The 20,177-nt window shown below is 48.9% G+C and overlaps 9 protein-coding genes across 9 annotated transcripts; 4 read left to right on the top strand and 5 right to left on the bottom strand.

The window, feature by feature from the left end:
* Positions 1 to 267: 267 nt before the first annotated feature.
* On the bottom strand, positions 268 to 1,799 carry JR316_0004980 (Transcription factor atf1; the record flags this gene model as incomplete). The annotated part of the gene is made up of 2 exons (XM_047890744.1): positions 268 to 560; positions 614 to 1,799. 2 exons carry the CDS (start codon positions 1,797 to 1,799, stop codon positions 268 to 270), a joined length of 1,479 nt encoding a protein of 492 aa, XP_047750505.1.
* A 339-nt stretch (positions 1,800 to 2,138) lies between these two features.
* Positions 2,139 to 5,042, bottom strand: JR316_0004979 (uncharacterized protein; the record flags this gene model as incomplete). The annotated part of the gene is made up of 7 exons (XM_047890743.1): positions 2,139 to 2,623; positions 3,858 to 3,905; positions 3,952 to 3,983; positions 4,037 to 4,280; positions 4,335 to 4,461; positions 4,514 to 4,719; positions 4,832 to 5,042. 7 exons carry the CDS (start codon positions 5,040 to 5,042, stop codon positions 2,139 to 2,141), a joined length of 1,353 nt encoding a protein of 450 aa, XP_047750504.1.
* A 1,856-nt stretch (positions 5,043 to 6,898) lies between these two features.
* On the top strand, positions 6,899 to 7,367 carry JR316_0004978 (uncharacterized protein; the record flags this gene model as incomplete). The annotated part of the gene is made up of 3 exons (XM_047890742.1): positions 6,899 to 7,076; positions 7,130 to 7,200; positions 7,260 to 7,367. 3 exons carry the CDS (start codon positions 6,899 to 6,901, stop codon positions 7,365 to 7,367), a joined length of 357 nt encoding a protein of 118 aa, XP_047750503.1.
* Positions 7,368 to 7,648: 281 nt separating this feature from the next.
* Positions 7,649 to 9,477, bottom strand: JR316_0004977 (Rab proteins geranylgeranyltransferase component A; the record flags this gene model as incomplete). The annotated part of the gene is made up of 4 exons (XM_047890741.1): positions 7,649 to 8,064; positions 8,119 to 8,748; positions 8,799 to 9,358; positions 9,413 to 9,477. The coding sequence occupies 4 exons, from the start codon at positions 9,475 to 9,477 to the stop codon at positions 7,649 to 7,651; spliced, it is 1,671 nt and encodes a 556-aa protein (XP_047750502.1).
* Positions 9,478 to 9,727: 250 nt separating this feature from the next.
* Positions 9,728 to 11,582, top strand: JR316_0004976 (Nuclear localization sequence-binding protein; the record flags this gene model as incomplete). Its single annotated transcript, XM_047890740.1, has 4 exons — positions 9,728 to 9,841; positions 9,901 to 9,948; positions 10,002 to 10,665; positions 10,723 to 11,582. 4 exons carry the CDS (start codon positions 9,728 to 9,730, stop codon positions 11,580 to 11,582), a joined length of 1,686 nt encoding a protein of 561 aa, XP_047750501.1.
* A 405-nt stretch (positions 11,583 to 11,987) lies between these two features.
* On the bottom strand, positions 11,988 to 14,214 carry JR316_0004975 (Synembryn; the record flags this gene model as incomplete). The annotated part of the gene is made up of 8 exons (XM_047890739.1): positions 11,988 to 12,007; positions 12,128 to 12,427; positions 12,487 to 13,187; positions 13,247 to 13,329; positions 13,377 to 13,619; positions 13,673 to 13,920; positions 13,972 to 14,073; positions 14,127 to 14,214. 8 exons carry the CDS (start codon positions 14,212 to 14,214, stop codon positions 11,988 to 11,990), a joined length of 1,785 nt encoding a protein of 594 aa, XP_047750500.1.
* Positions 14,215 to 14,638: 424 nt separating this feature from the next.
* On the bottom strand, positions 14,639 to 15,221 carry JR316_0004974 (Mediator of RNA polymerase II transcription subunit 10; the record flags this gene model as incomplete). Its single annotated transcript, XM_047890738.1, has 3 exons — positions 14,639 to 14,728; positions 14,781 to 14,964; positions 15,016 to 15,221. 3 exons carry the CDS (start codon positions 15,219 to 15,221, stop codon positions 14,639 to 14,641), a joined length of 480 nt encoding a protein of 159 aa, XP_047750499.1.
* Positions 15,222 to 15,362: 141 nt separating this feature from the next.
* Positions 15,363 to 16,742, top strand: JR316_0004973 (uncharacterized protein; the record flags this gene model as incomplete). The annotated part of the gene is made up of 1 exon (XM_047890737.1): positions 15,363 to 16,742. One exon carries the CDS (start codon positions 15,363 to 15,365, stop codon positions 16,740 to 16,742), a length of 1,380 nt encoding a protein of 459 aa, XP_047750498.1.
* A 547-nt stretch (positions 16,743 to 17,289) lies between these two features.
* JR316_0004972 (3-isopropylmalate dehydratase) lies at positions 17,290 to 19,958 on the top strand (the record flags this gene model as incomplete). The annotated part of the gene is made up of 8 exons (XM_047890736.1): positions 17,290 to 17,351; positions 17,417 to 17,458; positions 17,521 to 17,565; positions 17,618 to 17,683; positions 17,734 to 17,908; positions 17,968 to 18,010; positions 18,066 to 19,503; positions 19,556 to 19,958. 8 exons carry the CDS (start codon positions 17,290 to 17,292, stop codon positions 19,956 to 19,958), a joined length of 2,274 nt encoding a protein of 757 aa, XP_047750497.1.
* Between the last annotated feature and the right edge of the window lie 219 nt (positions 19,959 to 20,177).

Below are 20,177 nucleotides of genomic sequence, written 5' to 3'. Positions count from 1 at the left end.
ATGAATAGCAGAGAGAGGGAGAGAGAGAGGGATGTTACGTATTATGAGTACATCGGGGTAGAGTGGTAGTAAGTACAATTTTTTCATGAACATGTCGTACTAGACGTGAAAAATTGGGGCCGGTATATGATTTTGGTCGCGAGTGAGCAGGCAGACAGCCTGTCGCGCAGACCCAATGATTTTATGGATCCGGAAAGATATGGCGGATAAAACACATGTGAAAATGTTGTCAGGCCATACTGAGAATGAAACCAGGAAAAAAAGTTTTCAGTAGCCGTAACCAGATGATCGCCCACCGCCTGGGCCTGAGACAGCGGCGGCACCGTTCGCTTTGCCAGCCAGGGCGACATTCACACTGACGGGTTGAGAACTTGAATGAGTGTTTGCCGGTATGGAGCCGACGACGCCTGCTCCGCCTACTAGGGCAGATAGCCGAGAGATCTCGTCTCTCGAAGAAATGAGAGCAGCGGTTAGACGCTCATTTTCCTGGGAAAGGTATTCAACCTTTGCCTGAAGCTGGGCAAGCCATGCCTTTTTCCGTTGTCGACACTTGAGAGCGGCTGAAGGTGGCTGAGATGAACTGGGGAAGCGATAAGAATGAATAAGCAAATACCTTGACGATTTCGTTCCAGGAAATTTTTTCTCTTCTCCTCTTCGGTCTCTGGCTTTTTGTTGATGCGCTTGCTGGCAGCATCGTCGTTCTCATCAGCATCGGGGCCATCGTCATCATCACCCTCGTCGTCATCGTCATCGACATCCTCCGAAGCGCCACGGACACTGGACTTGTATCTGCCGTTTGCAGCAGCAGCGCGGGTGCGCTTACCGGGAGGCTTTGTGGTAGCCGATGTGGGGGGAGGGGACATGGCGTCATAGGATTTGCGCTTAGCGCCTCGCTTACCGTTGGGGGGGCCATTGGCAGAAGCAGCAGCGGCGGCGGCGGCGGCAGCAGCTGTGGAATTGCTAGCACGCGCCTGGGCCTCCTCACGCTTTGTGAGCTCCTGATGGGCCTGGGAAAGGAGGAAAAGACCATTAGCGGCAGAGCTGGCAGCATTGGCAGCGGTAGGAATATATGCGGAAGAGGGATTGTCCTGGTTGGGCTGTGGCTGGTGGTGGAGAGCGGAAGACTGGTAGGTATTGCTGTTGTTGAGGACGCCTGTGATAGCATTGAGCGTGTTGGGGGTAATGGTAGCACCAGAGGGCGCACCGTTGGGGTTGTTGCCATTCATGATGGCAAGGAAGGCTGCGGTGCCGGGAGAGGCGGGAAAGGCGCCGACGAGGGGCGTCAGACCAGTGCCGGGGGTGAGACCCGTCCTAGGGGTGAGACCAGTGCGGGGAGTGAGGCCGGTGCGGAAGTTGGCGGGATCGAAGGCGAGGTGTGACTGGTCGGTGGATGGCTGGGGACCAGCGAGCATGGCGGGAGAGAGTGGGCCGGACCTGAGGGAGTTGATCGAGTTGGGGTTGTAGCCCCACGAGTAGGACGAGTCCGCGGGCGACGAGATAGACGCGAGCGGGGGCAGCACGGGCCGGGAGGGAGAGGCGCTGCGCTGGTGGGAGGAGCGGGACTGGGAGCGGGACTGGGGCCGCTCGGGGTCGTCGGGGCGGGAGTCCTGGGCGGAGGAGGAATCGCGGGGCGGGGAGGAGTTGCGGACATTGGAGGCAGCTGCAGAGGGCGCCTTGAACGACTCTTCAAACGGGTTTGGCTCGAGATAAAAGTCGGACCGGGTCTGGCGAGTCGCTGGGCGGGGGGCAGCGCGTGGATTGGAGTCGTCGGCGGATGGCGAGGGGCTCTTTGGAGACATGACTGTGACGACGTCGGTGGGGGTCCTAAACAGAATGACGACTGCTGACGTAGACAGGTTATATTCCACTGTGCTATTTGTTGCTATTTGATCTTCCTCTTTCCATCACTCCGTGCCTGGCTTTCTCCCGGCGTCATTCTTGCGTCATACCTTGCCTCTTCTCCCTTTTCCCTCCTCGCCTATTTAGACTCCCAGTCTCCACTACCAGACTCATAGCCCACACTCCTTCTCCCCGCTTCATCCCCCGTCCCTCCCTCTCTTGCGCGGAGTTTCAAATTCAATCCCGCTCCACTCCTTCGCCCCATTTGGACCCCTGAAAATTGCATCTTCCCACGGCCTTCATCCGTCCACACGCGTCTCGCACTCGTCCAGGTACTCTAGCAGTGGTTCAAACCAGCCGCCCCGCTCCCGCCCCTTGTATTCTCCCACGTCCGCTGGCCAGCTGCGCAGCGCACTCGCTAGCCGCCCAGCAACTCCTTTCTCCCGCGCTATCTCTTTTACTGGCGTCAAGTATGTCCGGATTGTAAATGCTACCGCTCCGCTCTGCGGAAGCCGTCTCAGTGTCTGCCGCTCAGACCGAAACCGTATCCATTCCACCTCTGTTTCTCCTTGTCCCGCTCCATTCTCTCGTTTAAATGCTGTCCCGTGTCCAAAACTTTCCTCAGGCCCTACTGTGCTTTCTGCCCACGCAAGTTCTTCTGCGTCTATCCTCTCCTCTTTCTGCGGTACGTTCGTCTGGAAAAAGTAGTTGTTCCGAACCACCGGTTTCTCCACCGGCAGCCGTCGAAAGAATCGTTCCAAACTTAAATCCAATCTTTCCTTGTCTGTGTAAATGCTAGTCGTTAGTAATAGAAATAGACCCTCGTGTTTCCATAAAGCCAAGACAAATTTTGATAACAACAGATAACGGCCAACACCTGCTATTTTCCATCCTCTGAAATGCACTGCATCTCCTCTTTTTTGCTTCAAACGCGTCCTTCAATCATCAATCCTATCATCCGTATGGGCTATGCATCCCTCCAACACTCAGGGGGATCTCTGCAGATCGGCCTTTGTGCGACACAATTTGGCTCACTGACACCCGTGTCCATCTCCGAGATCAAATGTACTATCTAGCCACACCGAGGCTGATGTACCTCTGTGATCTAGCCATTCGTCACGCGTAAAGTAATCTCCTTCACCGCTATTCCTTCGCCAATCCAGCTATACTTAGACTTTCAATCACCAATCGGGCTTTTCAGATCTGCATCCCCAAACATCGATGACCTTCGCGGACCCGCAATCACCAACGCCAATGCCATCTCCTGTGCTCATGTGTCCCAGCCTTGGCGGAAAAGGTGACACCAACACTCCCTCCAAATACGACGCACGCCAATATCAGACTGCAACGGTGACGACATCATCCCATCCCCGAAACCCGGATTAGAAGTTCTTCTAATGGGCCTGCCTCCTCACTGCGCTCCCACCCAGCGAAAGCATACGAACACAAAAAAAAATTAGGCCACAACCCCATCTGCCTCTCTTTTTGCACCCCAACACACCCACGAGAAGTTGCATTTGTAGAGAGGGAATGCCCGAAAGCACATATATGGACGTGGGCTTGATCCAATGAGTCCCGAGTAAATTTACTACCAGGGCTGCATGATCTGATCGTATTATTGACAAGATCCGTAAAAGGAGTCTCGTCCGAGCGGGAGAATAAAGAAAACCTTTGAGAACTTGAACAGCTTAAGCTGTGTGAGAACCAAGATGAACGCATCGCAATGTCGTCCAGTCATCAAAGATGATGCAAAAGAAACAAACCAAAGAACAAACTCAAATCCAGACAGCAGTCGCAAACGAATCAAACGCATAGCAAGGGACGTACATTGTGGGACGTTTCCCGTGATGTGGATGTTGTCCAAACGTAAACCAATTTTGTCGCTCATTCGCCAGAATCCTGGGTCCGGGGAAACGTACATGTCAGTACGAATGTAACCCATGCGGTAAAAGTACATTGTTCAGAGAAGGAACAGGAAGCAATACAATTTCCCGTAAACGAAACTGAAAGGAACTCACCTGGCAAGCAAATAGAGCCTGCTTGGAAGTAATATTTTCCATCAACGCCTGTAAGCCAGTTAGGTCAATTTTTCTCTTACTCCACATAACATACCTTCAAGCATTAATGCTAAATCATCTTGAATCCTACAAACACATTGTCAACAAAATGTTTAGCAATCACGCAGAGGCGCACGTACAATAATCCAGCAATTTCCATTGCTTTCTCAGGTGCCCGGTCTCCGTCGTTTGTCGATAACGGCAGCTCATAAGAAGCATCCAAGGACGTAATCTTAATCGTTCGGATAGCGGGCAAATCCTCCCATCCCCAGTCGCAGTACGCCCCGTCTCGGTCGATCAAGCGTTCGGAATATCGGATGACCTCAAAATCTTTGGGGTATCGACGGGAAAGATATTCCGCCAATTCATGAACAAGTTCGATGGCTATCAAGTAAATTTCTTTAGTCTCGTTCCACTGGCAACATAATATGCACTAACCTGCTTCCTCACCACCTTTAACAACCCCCGGATTAGCGTCGTCGGTCAACACTCGAACAGCTGCTTGTCCACGCGTTTGAACTCTATGCACTTTGATCCTGTGGTAAACTGCGTGGTCCTTGTCCAGCTACATTTTAACATTTAGCGCTAGAATCAGAACCATCCTTTCCGGCAATTACCTCAATCCAATCATTCCAGGGCATATTACGGATGCCCATATTCACACTAGAAATCCTACTTTCAACGAAATAGTTCATAGAAACAAGTGGAAATACGGACTGGTAGGCTCCCCATCGGAACGGCCGGTATGGAATTGGTTTCCGTTCTGCCAAACGCTCCGTACACGCTTCAACGGGAGGGTAGACAAATTTGACAGGTATCCATTCTGCATTGAGTACCAGTGAGCTTGAAGAAGCCAAAACATCCTACTGCGCAATATATCTATCCTCTTTACATAGACTGCGCAGGAGACGTGACGGTCTGGTAGAGCTACTCACCACCGGGTTGACGGTGCTTATTTGCATCAGACTCTTGCGCATTTCCATTGGCTTGCTTCTTCTCTTCAGCATTCCGCAAAGGTTTATAGAATACAGCGATAGATGCACCCAGACCAAGCAAGAGCAATAAGATAGTGTTCAACGATAAGCCTAATAAATGCTCAAGGCGAGCAGATATGCTCTCAACAGTGCTATTGAGGGCTCCAGACATAGTTGCGAGAGGTGTTTCTGTCAGTCAGTAGATAAAGATATGCACCTGCAACCACGCTGAGAACATCCTCATGAATAGGACAGGATAGCACTCACGTGAGAAACAATCGCACCCCCAGGTTCGACCCATGCTCGACCCTGCAAAAACAATCAGAACATGGAAAAAATCACACAGTTTAAGGTTTGCTGGTATCGGAAAGCGTCAAGGCCGATTAGGATGGGACAGGCAGGCGGCCGCGCTTTCCTTCCATACTACGGCGGTAGCAAGGGAGGAACTGCACAGGGGGACACCAGTTGGATTTTCAAGGAATGCCTCAAAGCGTTCTTATCCGAAAAGAAAGGGGGGCACGTTCACGTTCGGAAGGTTATGATAACGATAGCAGATATGACTTTTGAGAGCCTGAACCGGGAATGACGTGAGCAGAAAAGGGTTGTAAAGTTACATGCATGGACGCGTTAAGGCGCGTTGAGTCTTGGAACATGAGCGCTCGGAGGAAGATGGAAGGATAGTTCGCTTTCGCCGCTTCGCGTACTTGGCCCGAGCGCAGCACACTTCGGAACTTTGCGACGCGCGATCAACCGAACAACACACCCTCAGGCAATTGTCTCTCAAAACTTTTAAAACCACCCTAGTATTAGAGTAGCAATCAACTAGGAATTAAACCTCGTACAACTCGCAGATACCTGTCAAAATGTAGCATTAATATCTTTTCTGCTCGAGCAGGGAGCTGAAAATGCACAAAACATGCGCCTTATGTTTCTATACTAAACAATGTCACAACTATTTGACTGAGACAAGGTCATATTCGCGACTGTTTCAATGGGACCTCACGGATTTATAGCGAATCCCTCCACGGTCGAGTTCTTTGCCAGGCTCTTTCTGTTTTCCATCACCTCTAATATTTGTTCACGGACTTGTCGCTGTCAGGCTCTATGTCTATCAAGATTCGCTACCCATCCTCGTGTGAGTATTCTCTCCTACTGTCTGAAGGTGTTTCCACTTCTTCGCTGATTCGTGCAAATTGGGATTTATATTGGGCTATGATGCCTACCAGTTATATCTGAAAATGACTTTAATGTCGGCCTTTCATTGCTTTCGGCACCATAACTCAACAAATGAAAAAACACGGGACCCTATTTACAGGGCCTTAGTGATCCTGCATTCCAAGAAACGTGTCTCAGTTGGAAGAGCAGATGTAGACAATTGAAAGGCTTAACGACGAGATACTGAGTTTTGCCCGTCCCTTCATGGTTCGAGAAGGTCGGTCAACATCGAAATATTGAATAACATTAGTGACATTGTGATGGATGGCTGAAAGCATAAGCATAAGCTGCTGCCTCTTTCTTCTACTATCTTTAGGTAGGAGGATAACTTCTCAGTAACATGCCTGTATTTGGTATCTCATTAGCCTAATATATCCAAAGTCATCGAATGCGGCAATCCGGACTATGGATTAATACCTAACAAGGCACTGACGCTAACCATTGTATTGCCGAAGAATCTAAACCATGTTGCGGAATGTTGTGTGCACCGTGGTAACTGCTATTTGACATCTGCCAATCTTCTATCAAATTGAATATCATGATAACCTTTTGATAGAGAGCCACCATCAAAAGTTTGAATTGCGACAGATGTGTCGTCATCATAGGCTCATTAAGTATACCTGGGGCCCGCCCCAGAGCGCTCCTGCGAGTGGCTATTATACTTGTTGGATACCCTTGGATACCTACCCACTTTTGCATGAATTGACGCCAATGACGTCATACTTATCACTGTTTGCAAGTCTATAAAACCTTGCAGTTGAGCCAACCACTGGAACTTAGAAAAATCTACAACTCACCCTTACAACCATTATAATGCCTCTTTTTGGAACTCGTACTCGTCGTACTAATTACACCACTACTACTTCACGACCGGCTCGTCGTGGGCTCTTTGGTGGTACCCGCCGTACCGCTCATACCGGCACCGTTCGCCCTGCTCGGCGTGGCTTCTTCAGTCGAAGACCAGACAAAGACCGTGTTGCAGGTGGATACAGTACGTCATTTACTATGAATCAAAAACACAAAATGGCTTATTCCTAAAAACAGAGGTAGCTCTTGCCAATCCTAACACGACACATAGCGGGAGAAAGCATGCTAAGCGCGAACTGAGAGCAATGGTGAGAAAGAAGCTTACTTGATAGTTTTATGAGTAAACTGAGTCGTTAACGCGTTATAGGGACGCGACACGCATGTACCGTTCATGACCAAAGTCAAGCGAACACTGGGAATCCGTTCCACCCCTAGTAGAAGACGAACAACCTTGACCAAACGCACCGTTATATAAAGTCGCCAGGGGTAACGTCTCAATATACCCAGCCCACGCAGCTTTCGATATCCTGCTTGTGAAACATATAAAAATAATTTGTACTTTGTATCTTTCGTGCTCATTAATTGTACCTGTATTTTATGTATTTCCTTACAAAAGCTGAAATGGATTATCGCATTGCTTGCCCGTAAGTAACCAAAAAAAGAGAAAAAAAAGAAACAACTCACTTCGATAAATTAACCAATAGATCGCAAAGTCCGTTATTTACAACTACGACCAGTCGCATGTCCAAGTTAAAGTTACCAATCGTTGTCTTCCTCTTCGTCTTCTACTGGGATAGGTGGCCAGAAAGCAATTTCTGATTCCTCCGCGTCGCCAGATTTTCTTCTGCTTCGCAAATATTTAACCGCTTCTTTGAACGTGTTTTCGGCGATAGTAGTCGCCTCATCAGGGATGTCAGGAAGAGGTACCATAGGCAATGTCGGCGGAATAATGCAGCTAGGATCGGTGTTTGGAGACGATGTACCAGGAGCAGATGGTGGTGAATTATATGGCGAAGTTTCCAGGTAGAATGTAGTGAATAGCGGTGTAACTGGGGTATGTGGAGGGTCCGCCCCAAGCAAAAGCAAGGCATTTAAATAGGGTCTGACAATACTTTCTGTGGAAACGGATTCCTCAGGAACGGAGGATAGTGGCAATGCGATGTAAATGATCCCTTCGGAATGGGATGCTATAAGTAAAAGTTCATCAATGCGGTTTTGTCACTTACATTTCCCTTTGGGAGTTGACATGCTACCTTCTCCGTTAATCAACGCGGTGGCAGAGTGGGTCATTGAACCATCTGATACTGAGGAAGGAGGGAATACGACAATCGCAGTGTCTGGAGGTACCGACTTAAGGGTTTGTGGTGAAGCTTCAGTATCTTCGGAACCTTGCTCAGATGAATCTTCTGTTGCACTTTCAGGCGTTCGAATGGATAGAGCTTGATCGATGATGGCAATGCAACGAGCGATGCATACCACATCTGATTGAATTTGCGAAGGTGGTGATAGGTGTGAGGCTCGTTCCCGTGTGTCTGGGGGGATGTAGGGTGGCGAAGAGATAATTAGATTACACGATAAGGTGTCAGGAAAGTCTTCAAGATCAATGGCATAATTAAATGTCGAACGTGAATTGTCTTCATTTTCAGGGGTTGCGATTGAAGATGGCCGAGTTTGAACAATAGCAGTGACTTGCCTTGCCAATATATAAACTCCACCACTGACCGCAGCAGCACGGCAAAAGCCTTGAGCAATGTCTCCTATTCCCCCGTAGTGACCAATGAGGAACGGAGATGGCCCATATCGCCCGCCAGAACGCAGATATTTCTGCAGACGATGAAGACAGTGAATTGTCGGTTCTATAATGACAACGTCAAATGTTGAACTAGAATCTATGAGTAGCACTCACCGGTAGAAGACATACAAAACGCAAGGGAGTATACGATTACAGTTGATACCTCCTCACTCAGAGAAAATACTGATTTCAGGAATTCAAGGAAAGGCATGTTCTCTTTTCCTTCGATTTCCTTCTTCCCCACAAAGTCGGCAGCAGCAAAGGTTAAAAAGCGCATTAATCTTCTCTTCTCAATTAAACTGATTTCCTTGCTTTTGAAAATATCCTCCTTACTGCCCGGTACGCTTTTTGCGCGCCCATATCCATCGTAGACACTCACACAGTCCAGTAATCGGAACCCACTATACTTTGCAACTCCCGACATTATGAGTGATGAGATCAAGGGACCCATCGCCGATAGAACAGCTGGTCTAAGGCATATAGAGTACTGACGAGCTTGTGATGGGACTTCTGTGGAACGAGTGACGCGTTGAAACCGTGATGAAGAATCAGGAGTATGAGAGATGCCGTCTGCCCACTGAACAAGTTCATCTAGAGAGAGGCTAGCTTCATCCCCTCCGTAATATGAGTTGGAGTCAATGTGGGCAACTTTGTATCCTGCTTTTGAGAGTGCACTTCGGGACGAAATTCAGGCAGCCAACTAACAGATTCCAAACGGGTGGACTTACGCAGCAACTATACTCTCCACCAACCCCGTCCCGAATATAACAACGTCGAATTGATTTTCTTCCATGTACATTTAGTGATATTTGGGTGATTTGAATCAATCGGCGACCAACACAAGGATCGTCGTCCAAGCAGCTTTCGTTAAGAGGGAGCGTTGGACGAGTGGGCAAGGTGTGCGACGGACCGCTCTGCCGCTTGATCATGTGATATTATAGAACCTACCCTAATGAAGCTTTCAGAATCAAAAAAAAATTGGAAGTGGATTTCTCTACCACCCCTTCCGACCCCCTCATCCACCCCATCTTCTATCCGTTCCAATGGCCAAATCCTCAGAAAAGAAGTCGGAGAAGAAGTCCGCTCCCAAAGTCAAGGAAGAAAAGAAGGTCGTCGTTGCGTCTTCAAAAGAAATTTTGGCCAAGGCTGCCAAAGCTGTTAGTTTTCTTTTTTTTCTCTTTTCTTTCTGCGTATAAACTTAGCTTATCGTTTTCAGGCCAAGGCCCCCGCAGTTCCCGCTAAGGCTGAGACGAATGGCAAAAAGGTGAGGTTTTACAATTTTCACTAGTGTATAATATTTGCTAATAACATTTCCAGGCTGCCAAAAAGGCCAAGGAGTCTTCCTCCTCAGAGGAGGAGAGCGAAAGTGATAGCTCTTCCGAGGATGAGAAGCCCAAAGCTGCGCAAGTGAAGGCTGCCAAGGCTCCTTCTACCTCCTCCGACTCTAGCGATAGCGACAGCGACGCTCCCGCTAAACCTGCCGCTAAGCCTGCCGCCAAAGCTGCCCCTGCTAAGAAGGCTGCCCCCGCTAAGAAGGACTCTTCATCATCAGAGGAATCTTCTGATTCTGACTCTGATTCCGATTCCGATTCTGCACCCGCCCCTACTAAGGCTGCCCCCGCGAAAGCTACTCCCGCGAAGGCTGCCCCCGTCAAAACCTCTCCCAAAAAAGCTGCACCTGTTAAGAAAGCAGCATCTTCTTCCTCTTCCTCTTCCTCCTCATCTGAGGAGTCGTCCGATGAAGAACCCCCAGCAAAAGCGGCCAAGGCTGCACCCACAAAAGCCGCCCCTGCAAAGGCAGCCCCCGCCAAAAAGGACGAATCCTCAGACAGCGACAGCGACAGCAGTGACAGTGAATCTTCGGAGGAGGTGCCTGCTAAGGAAACTAAGAAGGCCGACTCTTCATCTGAATCTTCTGAAGAAGAATCGTCTTCCGATGAAGACGGTGACGTCAAAATGGCAGCTCCTACTACCAACGGCTGTACGTCGTTTCTTTGTTTTTTCTTTTAATAACGATTAACACTGAACGCCCCTACAGCCACGAAACGTAAAGCTGATGACGATGCTGAGCCTCAGACTAAGAAAGTCAAGCTTGCCGATGGTAGCGCTGCTCCAGCTGGTGATGCGCCCGAGGAGTCGAAGACGATTTTCGTTGGACGCCTCTCGTGGTCCGTCGACAACGACCGTCTTGCCCAAGAATTTTCAGTGTGCGGCGAGGTCGAGTCGGCCAATGTGCAAATGGATCGTGATACCGGTAAATCCAGAGGATTCGGATATGTTCGCTTCACAACTAGTGAAGCTGTTGAGAAGGCTCTTGCTATGAACGGTGTCGAGATTGACGGGCGCCCTGTCAACATCGACAGGAGCACTGCTCCGGATAAGAACAAGTCGAGAGAGAACAGGGCTAAGGCTTTTGGCGACCAAGTCAGCCCCCCGAGTGCTACCTTATTTGTTGGCAACCTCAGCTTTGGTGTCACTGAGGATACTGTTTGGAGTTTCTTCAACGATTACGGTGTGAAGAATGTTCGCCTTCCTACCGATCGTGAAACTGGTCGCCCCAAAGGTTTCGGATATGTTGAATTCGAGGACATCGAGGGTGCCAAGAAGGCCTTCGCTGCTTCAAATGGTGCTGAAATAGAGGGACGAGCTATTCGTCTTGACTACTCCCAACCTAGAGATGCCTCAGGTGGAGGAGGCGGCCGTGGCGGCAGTCGTGGCGGATTCGGGGGTGACCGTGGAGGCCGTGGCGGCGGCCGTGGAGGCTTCGGTGGACGTGGTGGAGGACGCGGTGGAGGAGACCGCGGTGGACGTGGTGGAGGTCGTGGACGTGGTGCTCCTCGTGGAAACCCTAGGTCTGGCGGAATCAGCAACTTCGAGGGGAAGAAAATAACTTTCTAAGTATCCCATTTCTTTTTTTCCCTTCACCATTCCGTCTCACCTACAGACCATTGCTGGCTTTCTTATGATCTGCTTTATGCTACCTGACCACTGCTTTTTTGTGATGCATCATGACCTTTACAGCAAACTTATGATCTTCCCGTTTGCTTTGCCCCGTGGTTCAATGTTATATAACAAATACCATTCTTTTGTACAGCGTATTTAAAGTATGTAGTATCACCCACCATCATCATATACAATTAATGTGCCTACGCCAAATACAATTTTCTTGATGGGCTATCATCGTTTCGCTGAGCGCTTATCGATCGACAATGAAGTTCTAACCGTCAACAAAGGCTAAGTTGAGCGCCCAACACACGATATATTTGGAAGAATGGCAAATTATTTCTTTGCAAATGATTTTATTTATACTTGATTGAACACGACTGTACATAAAACAAAAAAAACATAAAGGTATTAAGTATAGAAATTAATTGTAGGAGATAATTGTCGTAGGGAATCATGATAGTCTTCACATTAATTTGAATACACTCAGCCTAACTTACCCTCATGTATGGCCTTGCGAATTGGATTTTGGTCTGGTGGGAGAGCGCCATTCTTTTCGAGTCGGTCAAACAGAACGAAGAGTTTCTCCATTTCGCGCTCCTTCTCTTCTTCAGTCATCTCTGGGAGATCGGATTTGGGTTGTAAAGTCGTTCCAGTGATGGGGTTAATCTGCTCGCCAGACGCAGTGGTTTGTGGTGCAGATGACGAGCTGCTGGAGGCAGGAGGTGCAGAGAGAACACCTTTGTTGAAGAGGAAGCCAGCCACATTTCCATAACCAACCAAGGCAGAGAGGACCGACGCTGTTTGTACAGTGACCTGATTAGCCATTATTGGAGGGCCATATTAGAGTTTAACTTACCATCCGAATCGGCCATCGCGTACATCATTTCTCCAACAGAGTCCTTCAGCCGTGCATGGTACACACATGAAAGAATGCGCAGACATCTTCCAAGAGTATCTGGCCTTTGTTCCAGTGGGGAGGACCTGTCCAAGTCATCAGGTACAAGCCATTGGCGGACACGAACTCTGGTGCCTTCGTCTGCCATGCACAAGCGTGTGATCAGGACAACTATTGGCGAAAGAATGTCTTCGACGGTATCCTGCGACTCAGCCTTGGCACGTTTGCGTAAATCCGCATCGTCAGGATCCACACTATCCGGGAAATAATACGACAGTCCTTGTTCAAATAGGTCGTAAGCACGTTGGAGAACATCGAAGGGAACCTGGGTGCTTGGAGAAGGTGTACGCGACAGCGACCGGCGTCCCGCGGCAATGACAGACAAAGCACGGTCCAGAGTAGACGGTTTAGGTGATGTCGGCGTTTGCGTTGGCGAATCACTGCGACTCCCAGGGACGGATTCACTCGGAGTCTTGATTTTTGGGCTACTACTTGTAGAATTTCGGCCGGAAGGGGGCGAAGTTCCTAGCCAAATTGGTTTGAGAGAGTTATTGACTGGTATAGTGATTAGAGAATGGATAACATGAGTAAGAGGGGCGGTGATAGGAGCGGGAGATGTTGGTGGGAGGGTATTGAAGATGCGTAGGAGAGGCGGAAGGAGGCTAGAAAGAAGATGTCATAAGTGGGCAAGTCAACAGAGGAAACGAAAAAAAATTCTAACCCGTCCAGTTTGGAACTCCAAAAATCGCCCATGATCTTTTCTTCGCCATTGGGGAGGGTGTGTTGGGGTTCCTCCTCCGTTAACTAGGCCAAATTTAGTACCATTAGCAAATGAAAAGCGATCCACAAACCTTTGGATAGTGAAGGAGAATGTTAAAGATAAACTTCAACAAGTCAATAGTTGCCTCTTTAGCCGACGGTGTGCCATTGCGATTAGCTGTGGACAGGAAGTCGAGCTTGGAGGATAGAATTTCGACTATAGTACGCCCATGGTGTTTGGTATCGACTATTGTCTCCAAATAAGATGGACCGGCCGCCGTTGATAAAAAAAGGATTCGTGATAGGATGAAAATATGATCTGCAGACGACGATTTCTGGGAGGTTGTTGGATACGACGGCAAGACGGATCATAAAAAAACCGACGCACCTCAAGCATGAGAATGCACGTATCACCGCCATTAACTTCGTCGCTGATAAAAGTAGATCGAGCTTGTTCAATTAAGAGTAGGGCATTCGCTATACAGCGCAGGGCTTCGCTTGCAGCATCGGGGTCGTCTTTGATAAATGTGGTTGCGAGTCCGAGAAGGGTGGACAAAACGCTTGCTTGTGCGATATAGGCTGAACCCGATGGATCCTTTCCGAGAGTTTTCACAGAGAGCAACGCAAGTGTGGCGTCTACTTTACGTCAGAGATATTGATGTCTCTGAAGATAGATGGCGACGCTACCTTTGGAGGACAACTTTGCTTTGGACCCACACGCCTTCACGTCTGTGATGATGGACTTGATAAGTTCCACGCGAGATGACTTATCGAATGTGAATGGTTTCGCTGGAAGAGATGAAATGAGACGGGTGGCTAGGACCGCTTGCAGAAGACGTTACCATCGATGATACTATTGAATACAGCAGCGACGTCGGTTCTGGAAGAGGAAGGAGAGAGAGCAGCGTATGTCCTAATGATGTCCGCCATAAGGCCGGGGGTATCTGGGAAGGAAGAATTAGATTGGGTATGTTACAGCAGCGGGGATGGGGCGCAGATGGATTGAGAGGGTGGATTATAAGTAGAAAAGAGGGGAAAAGAAAGGATTATATGAAGGCCCGAAAGTGAGAAGAGAATAAAACTGAAAAGTCTTTTCTTTTTGCAGAGCCAACGCCGGTTGCCATGTCAGGTATTTAGCCACGACGTGTGACAATCGCGGCCCACACTTTCCACTGTTTCATCGGACATAATGATTAATCCCAATTCTACTTCCAATATCTATGTATGTTCCTAAGTATAATATCGTACATACAGGCCCTCAATCTTATCTGCTCGTCAACGGCCTAAGCACCAGTCTCCTGATCTCGGCAATCTCGCAGTGCCTCGAGAGGCCGTCCAATTTGAACAGAGTCTGTTATTGAGTGCCCGAGGATTGTCCGTTCAACTCGGATTCCAGTTCAGGGAAGCTTTGAACAATTGCTTCGTCCAGCAATCGTCGGTATGACTGGCAGACGATTAAACTGGCTGCCCAGTCTCCACCACTCGGATGCACTCACCGTGATCGCTGAGATTTTTCCATTCATGAACTGATTCTCAGTAGCCGCTCGCTCCAGTCTTTCCTTGGTCAGTTGCATGGGATTTCGCGAATTATCAATGTCAGCCAAAATCTGCATGGGAATTCTCGTTGAAACATGCTGGGCCATTTCATCCAAGTTGCTGAGGTGGGACACCACATCGTTTCTGCAGCATAGTCAAAGGGCAAACCTGAACGATTCAAACGTGAACGCGTACACACGGAGTCCAACCTGTTTTCCACCACCCGGCTTATCACGTTCTTTGGTAGAATCATTGATGACCGTAGTTCCCAAGTTGTAGAGCGCGTTTGCCAACGCAAACAGCTCCATTTCAAGATCTCCCTGCAAGCCTGCGGGAGCCGGAGACAGTGAGGAACGGGGCGAATCGGGTGCTGGCTGTGGCTGTCGTGTCGGGGGTGCCATGGCTACAGTAAAGAAGAAAGGTGAAGGTGGAATTCAAACAAGTCACAGTGGCTGGCAGGTGAGCATGCTTTGTTGTTTCTTGTTAGTATCATCTCTGCTCGTCTCCTCCACTCTCTACCTTGTCCTCAACCTTCAACCGCCATGTCTTGCGATACCTACTCTGCCTCCTCTGCTGTGTCTCGGGAAACTCTTGTCAACACTTTGGCCCAAAACAATTTGTTGCATGCTCCAGGCTTGTCGCCCTCCTTGTCTGGTCGTTCGAGTCCTGCTATTGGTTCTGGTATCGAGTCTGGTCTTGGGCTTGGGCTTCAGGAGAGTGGCAAGCTCTGCTCTTTCAATTCAGATGCTAGTTCTGGGGATCATGTCAGGATTACAATGAAAACGCGTGTGGCCGTGCGGGATACGAAATCTCATCGATTTCAAGTCGTCCCATTGCGCGATATAACTAAAGATGCGCTCTCTCGGACTGAGCTCGAGTCCGGTCGACTAGTGGTTCCCACTACGCCAGTGAGCTATCTGCGCACTCCGAGCTCCAAGAAATTCATGACCTCACACACTAAGACAATGACTTCTTCGCCGTCTGTTCGGCCTCTATGTTCTATCTACGGCAAGGAAAATCGTCACTCAGAAGCTGGGACAGAGGCCAATGTCAAAGCGTTAGATTCTTTTGAAATTAAGACTTCCGTGTCGTCGGAAACTCCCTCAGCCGAAAGAAACGCTATGCTCTCTGAGGTGGAATTGAATGTAGTCGACATAAAGTCCTCTTCTCTTCCGCAACTGTCATCGAACCGGACTAACCCAGCAAGTCCCGCTGTAATCTCGAATTTTTCGTCGCAAAAGTCTTTGAATAATTCTTTCAGCTCGACCTCTACACATACTATTTCCCAATCTTTATATATCTCAGGACGCTACAAAACGCACGCGTCAAAATTCTCTAGTCTTGGATACCTTTCTTTGGACCCTGATTCGGGACGTGAGGGTGCAGATGAAGAAGACAAGGAGGCGCCTGTCTTCGACAGTGCCAACCCGCGATCAGAGAAAAGACATGCTTTGCGCACTCCTCCACTGTTTCTTCCTTACTTCGACAGACTAGCTTCGTCTGGGCCTGTGAATCCTGATCCGCAACAGGTGCTTCACGAAGCGATCAGCGACCAGAAGAGTGAGCTTGTACAAGGCGCCGCGTCTGATATCGTTCAAGCAGATAACGATAGGACAATTTGTCCGGAATTTCGTCTTTTGGATGCCTATCTGGATGACCAAGCCGTCCCTTGTCGTATATTGGAGGATCCGTTCAGCGTTAGTTCTTCAGGGTCGATAGAATTTGCACCGATAGACAGTCCTTTGCATCATTCATCTCCGAAATCGGGAAATTGGGCCTCTCGTATCCGACACGGTGCAGCCTGTCAGACAAGTAGGCGAGTGCAGCGAGGAGACAGACGTATCGTATACCCGAAGATAGTTCTTGATCTGTTCGTCGAACTAGACAAAGCGATTGAATCTTGGAGCGCCAAAAATATGTAAAGACACTCGTTACAACAACTCTCCTTTTTTTGTTATCTTGCTTTGTCGCGATTTGAAACCTTGTTGTGCGCTCTATTCTTTTGCATAGCTGTACCCCACGCGCGTCATGTCTTTATTTAGCTTGAACTAAAATGAAGACTGGAGTTGACAGGGTAAAGTTGGGTCGGACTCAGGGGCCGAATACTGGGGTACACTAATGAGCGCATACTGTGAAATGATTTGATCCTCACTAATTGCTAGGGAGTCGGACGAAATGGTAGAAAGGGGTGCTCTGGAATGAGCTAGAATGGAAACGGAAGTGAGTAGCGCAATGAGCGTTTACAAATGGTTTGGAGGAGAACCGCTGGATATTTCATGACAGAGATATGAGCCGGGATTGGGTATTGCTAAAGTTGGCAGGAAGCAAGTCCGAGACTTTTTCGGCCGAAAGATGTACCATACTTGATGCTCGACTCCGACTCTTTAAAAAGCCGTCGTTCAATATGCAATCCTGACCCTTGCTATCTACCAGGTCCCATTGTATCATTTCCTAGTCTATTCTTCACAAATGCCAGTCGCCGTTACTCCTCCTCGTACTCTCTACGACAAAATCTGGGACGATCATGTTGTGTATGTTGCCATCATCAATTCTGTGCCTTGACGTTCGTACTCACTCCGGCCTTCCTTTTTGAAAGCGATGTCAACGAGGACGGTTTAGCGCTTGTATATATCGACCGGTATTTTCTATCTATAGTTTATGTCTGATGCGCATTGTTCACTGACGCTGCCAACTGTATAGTCACCTCGTACATGAAGTTACAAGTCCGCAAGCATTTGAGGGACTGTGTGTGTTGTTTGCTCCTACTGTGATCCATTATCTCATTCTACCCCAACAGCCGCACCGCTGGTCGCCCCGTTCGTAGGCCTGATTGCACTCTAGCGACTGTGGACCACAACGTCCCGTACGCCTGCTATTCTTAGAGCTCCAGTGACTCCCTAATGACCTCTCTAGAACTGTATCCCGTAAAAATTTCAAGTCCGTCGAGACTTTCATCTCTGAGCCAGACTCCCGTGCGCAGTGCGCTGCTTTGGAAGACAATGTGAAAGAATTCGGATTAACATATTTCGGAATGAAAGACCGAAGACAAGGTATTGTTCATGTTATTGGTCCTGAGCAAGGTTTTACAGTGCGTCATGGTTTTATCCTCGGCGTGTCTAGAATGCTAATCAATTGCCTTTTTGGTAGCTCCCTGGAATCACTTGCGTCTGCGGTGACTCACATACTTCAAGTACGTTTTGTAGGTTCCTTTAATCACAGCTCAACCGCTCATCTCTTTTTTACAGCACATGGCGCCTTTGGATCACTCGCATTCGGTATCGGTACATCAGAGGTCGAGCATGTCCTCGCTACGCAGACACTCCTGCAGAAAAAGGGCAAAAACATGCGAATTACTGTCGACGGGGAGCTTCATGAAGGCGTTACGTCCAAGGACGTGATTCTTCACATTATTGGCGTTATTGGTACAGCTGGAGGTACTGGTTGTGTCATTGAATATGCCGGCTCAGTTTTCCGAGGCTTCAGCATGGAGGCTCGAATGAGCGTTTGCAACATGAGCATTGAGGCTGGTGCTCGCGCCGGCATGGTTGCTCCCGACGAGGTGACTTTCAAATACCTTCAAGGTCGCCCCCTCGCTCCCAAGGGTGAAGAATGGGACCGGGCAGTTGCCTACTGGAAAACTCTGAAAACTGACGAGGGCGCCAAATTCGACATCGAAGTCAACATCCCTGCTTCTGAGATCATCCCTACCGTCACTTGGGGAACTTCACCTCAAGATGTAGTCCCTATCACTGGCCGTGTTCCAGACCCATCAACCATGTCCGATCCTGTTAAGCGTGCTTCAGCTCAACGCTCGTTGGCCTACATGGGTCTCGAACCCAATACGCCAATGGAAGAGATCACAATCGACAAAGTCTTCATTGGATCATGCACCAACAGTCGCATTGAAGATCTCCGTTCAGCAGTGAAAGTCATTCTGGCCGCTGGTCCTGATGCAAAAGTTGCACCCAACGTCCACGCAATGGTTGTTCCAGGCTCCGGTCTCATCAAGCAACACGCCGAGGCTGAGGGATTGGACGTCATTTTCAAGAGGGCTGGCTTCGACTGGCGCGAGGCTGGATGCTCTATGTGCCTGGGTATGAACCCTGATCAGTTGGCTCCTGGAGAACGCTGTGCAAGCACCAGCAATCGAAATTTCGAAGGTCGCCAGGGTGCCGGAGGCCGAACACATCTCCTCAGTCCTGCAATGGCTGCCGCCGCCGCTATCACTGGGAAACTGACCGACGTCCGAAAGTTTATTGGAAAGGTTGCCGAAGCTCACATTGCTGCTGCACCACCACTGAAGACCGTCAGCGAATTTAACTTCATGGACGATGCAACCGCTTCGCCTACACCTGAAGCATCCACGGATTCATCCTCCTCGTCATTACCATCTGCTTCCTCACCATCTTCCGTTGAAAAGTTTGTGGTCGTGAAGGGTATTGCTGCGCCCTTGCACATTGAAAATGTCGATACCGATATGATTATTCCCAAACAATTCTTGAAAACTCTGAAAAGGACTGGGTTGGCCGACGCCCTGTTTTACACACTCCGCAGGGATCCCCATACTGGCAAAGAAACCGATTTCATTCTCAACCGTGCCCCTTACAACAAAGCGAAGATTCTAGTTTGCACTGGTCACAATTTCGGTTGTGGTAGTTCTCGTGAGCACGCGCCATGGAGTTTGTACGTACCTTAATCGTTTCCCGCTCGTACTTGTCATTAACAGTGTTCGCAGGAATGACTTTGGAATTCGATGCGTCATCGCTCCTAGCTTTGCTGATATCTTCCGCAACAACTCAATGCAGAATGGAATGTTGCCAGTCACGATTCCTCAGGAGCAGTGCATCGAATTGGCCAAAGACGCTGAAGCCGGTCTTGATCTAGAAGTTGATCTAGAAAAGGAGGAGATTCGACGAGTCAACGGCCAGCCACCGATCCCCTTTACTACTGATGCGTTCCGCAGACATTGCTTGCTGAATGGCCTGGATGATATTGCTTTGACAATGCAGCGAGGGGAAGCGATCAGCCAGTTTGAACAGAGGAGAACTGAAATGTGGCCCTGGCTGAATGGATTCGGCTACGCAGACAAGAAGATTCCAGTCGGGCCAGTGAGAAAAACAAAAAAGACAGAGTGGTGAACGCAATATTAGGATTTGTACTTGTACGCATTTGTATCTACTTATTATAATACATTTTTCATCGGGTGAATTGCGGAGGCTGAATCGGGGTGTTGGCGCAGGCCAACATGATGGTGAGCTAAATTAGTCAAGTCAATTCTATTTCGTGCCACCTTGACTACCAACGGTCACAAACACTTTCCAGCGCGCCATTTGACGCCCTCTGTTCCGACGTTCTTG

The sequence above is a fragment of the Psilocybe cubensis genome, chromosome 4 (genome assembly GCF_017499595.1).
Source record: "Psilocybe cubensis strain MGC-MH-2018 chromosome 4, whole genome shotgun sequence".
Taxonomy (NCBI): Eukaryota; Fungi; Basidiomycota; class Agaricomycetes; order Agaricales; family Agrocybaceae; genus Psilocybe; species Psilocybe cubensis.
Note: the sequence above shows the minus strand (reverse complement) of the source record. Positions and strands in the feature narration are given on the sequence as shown.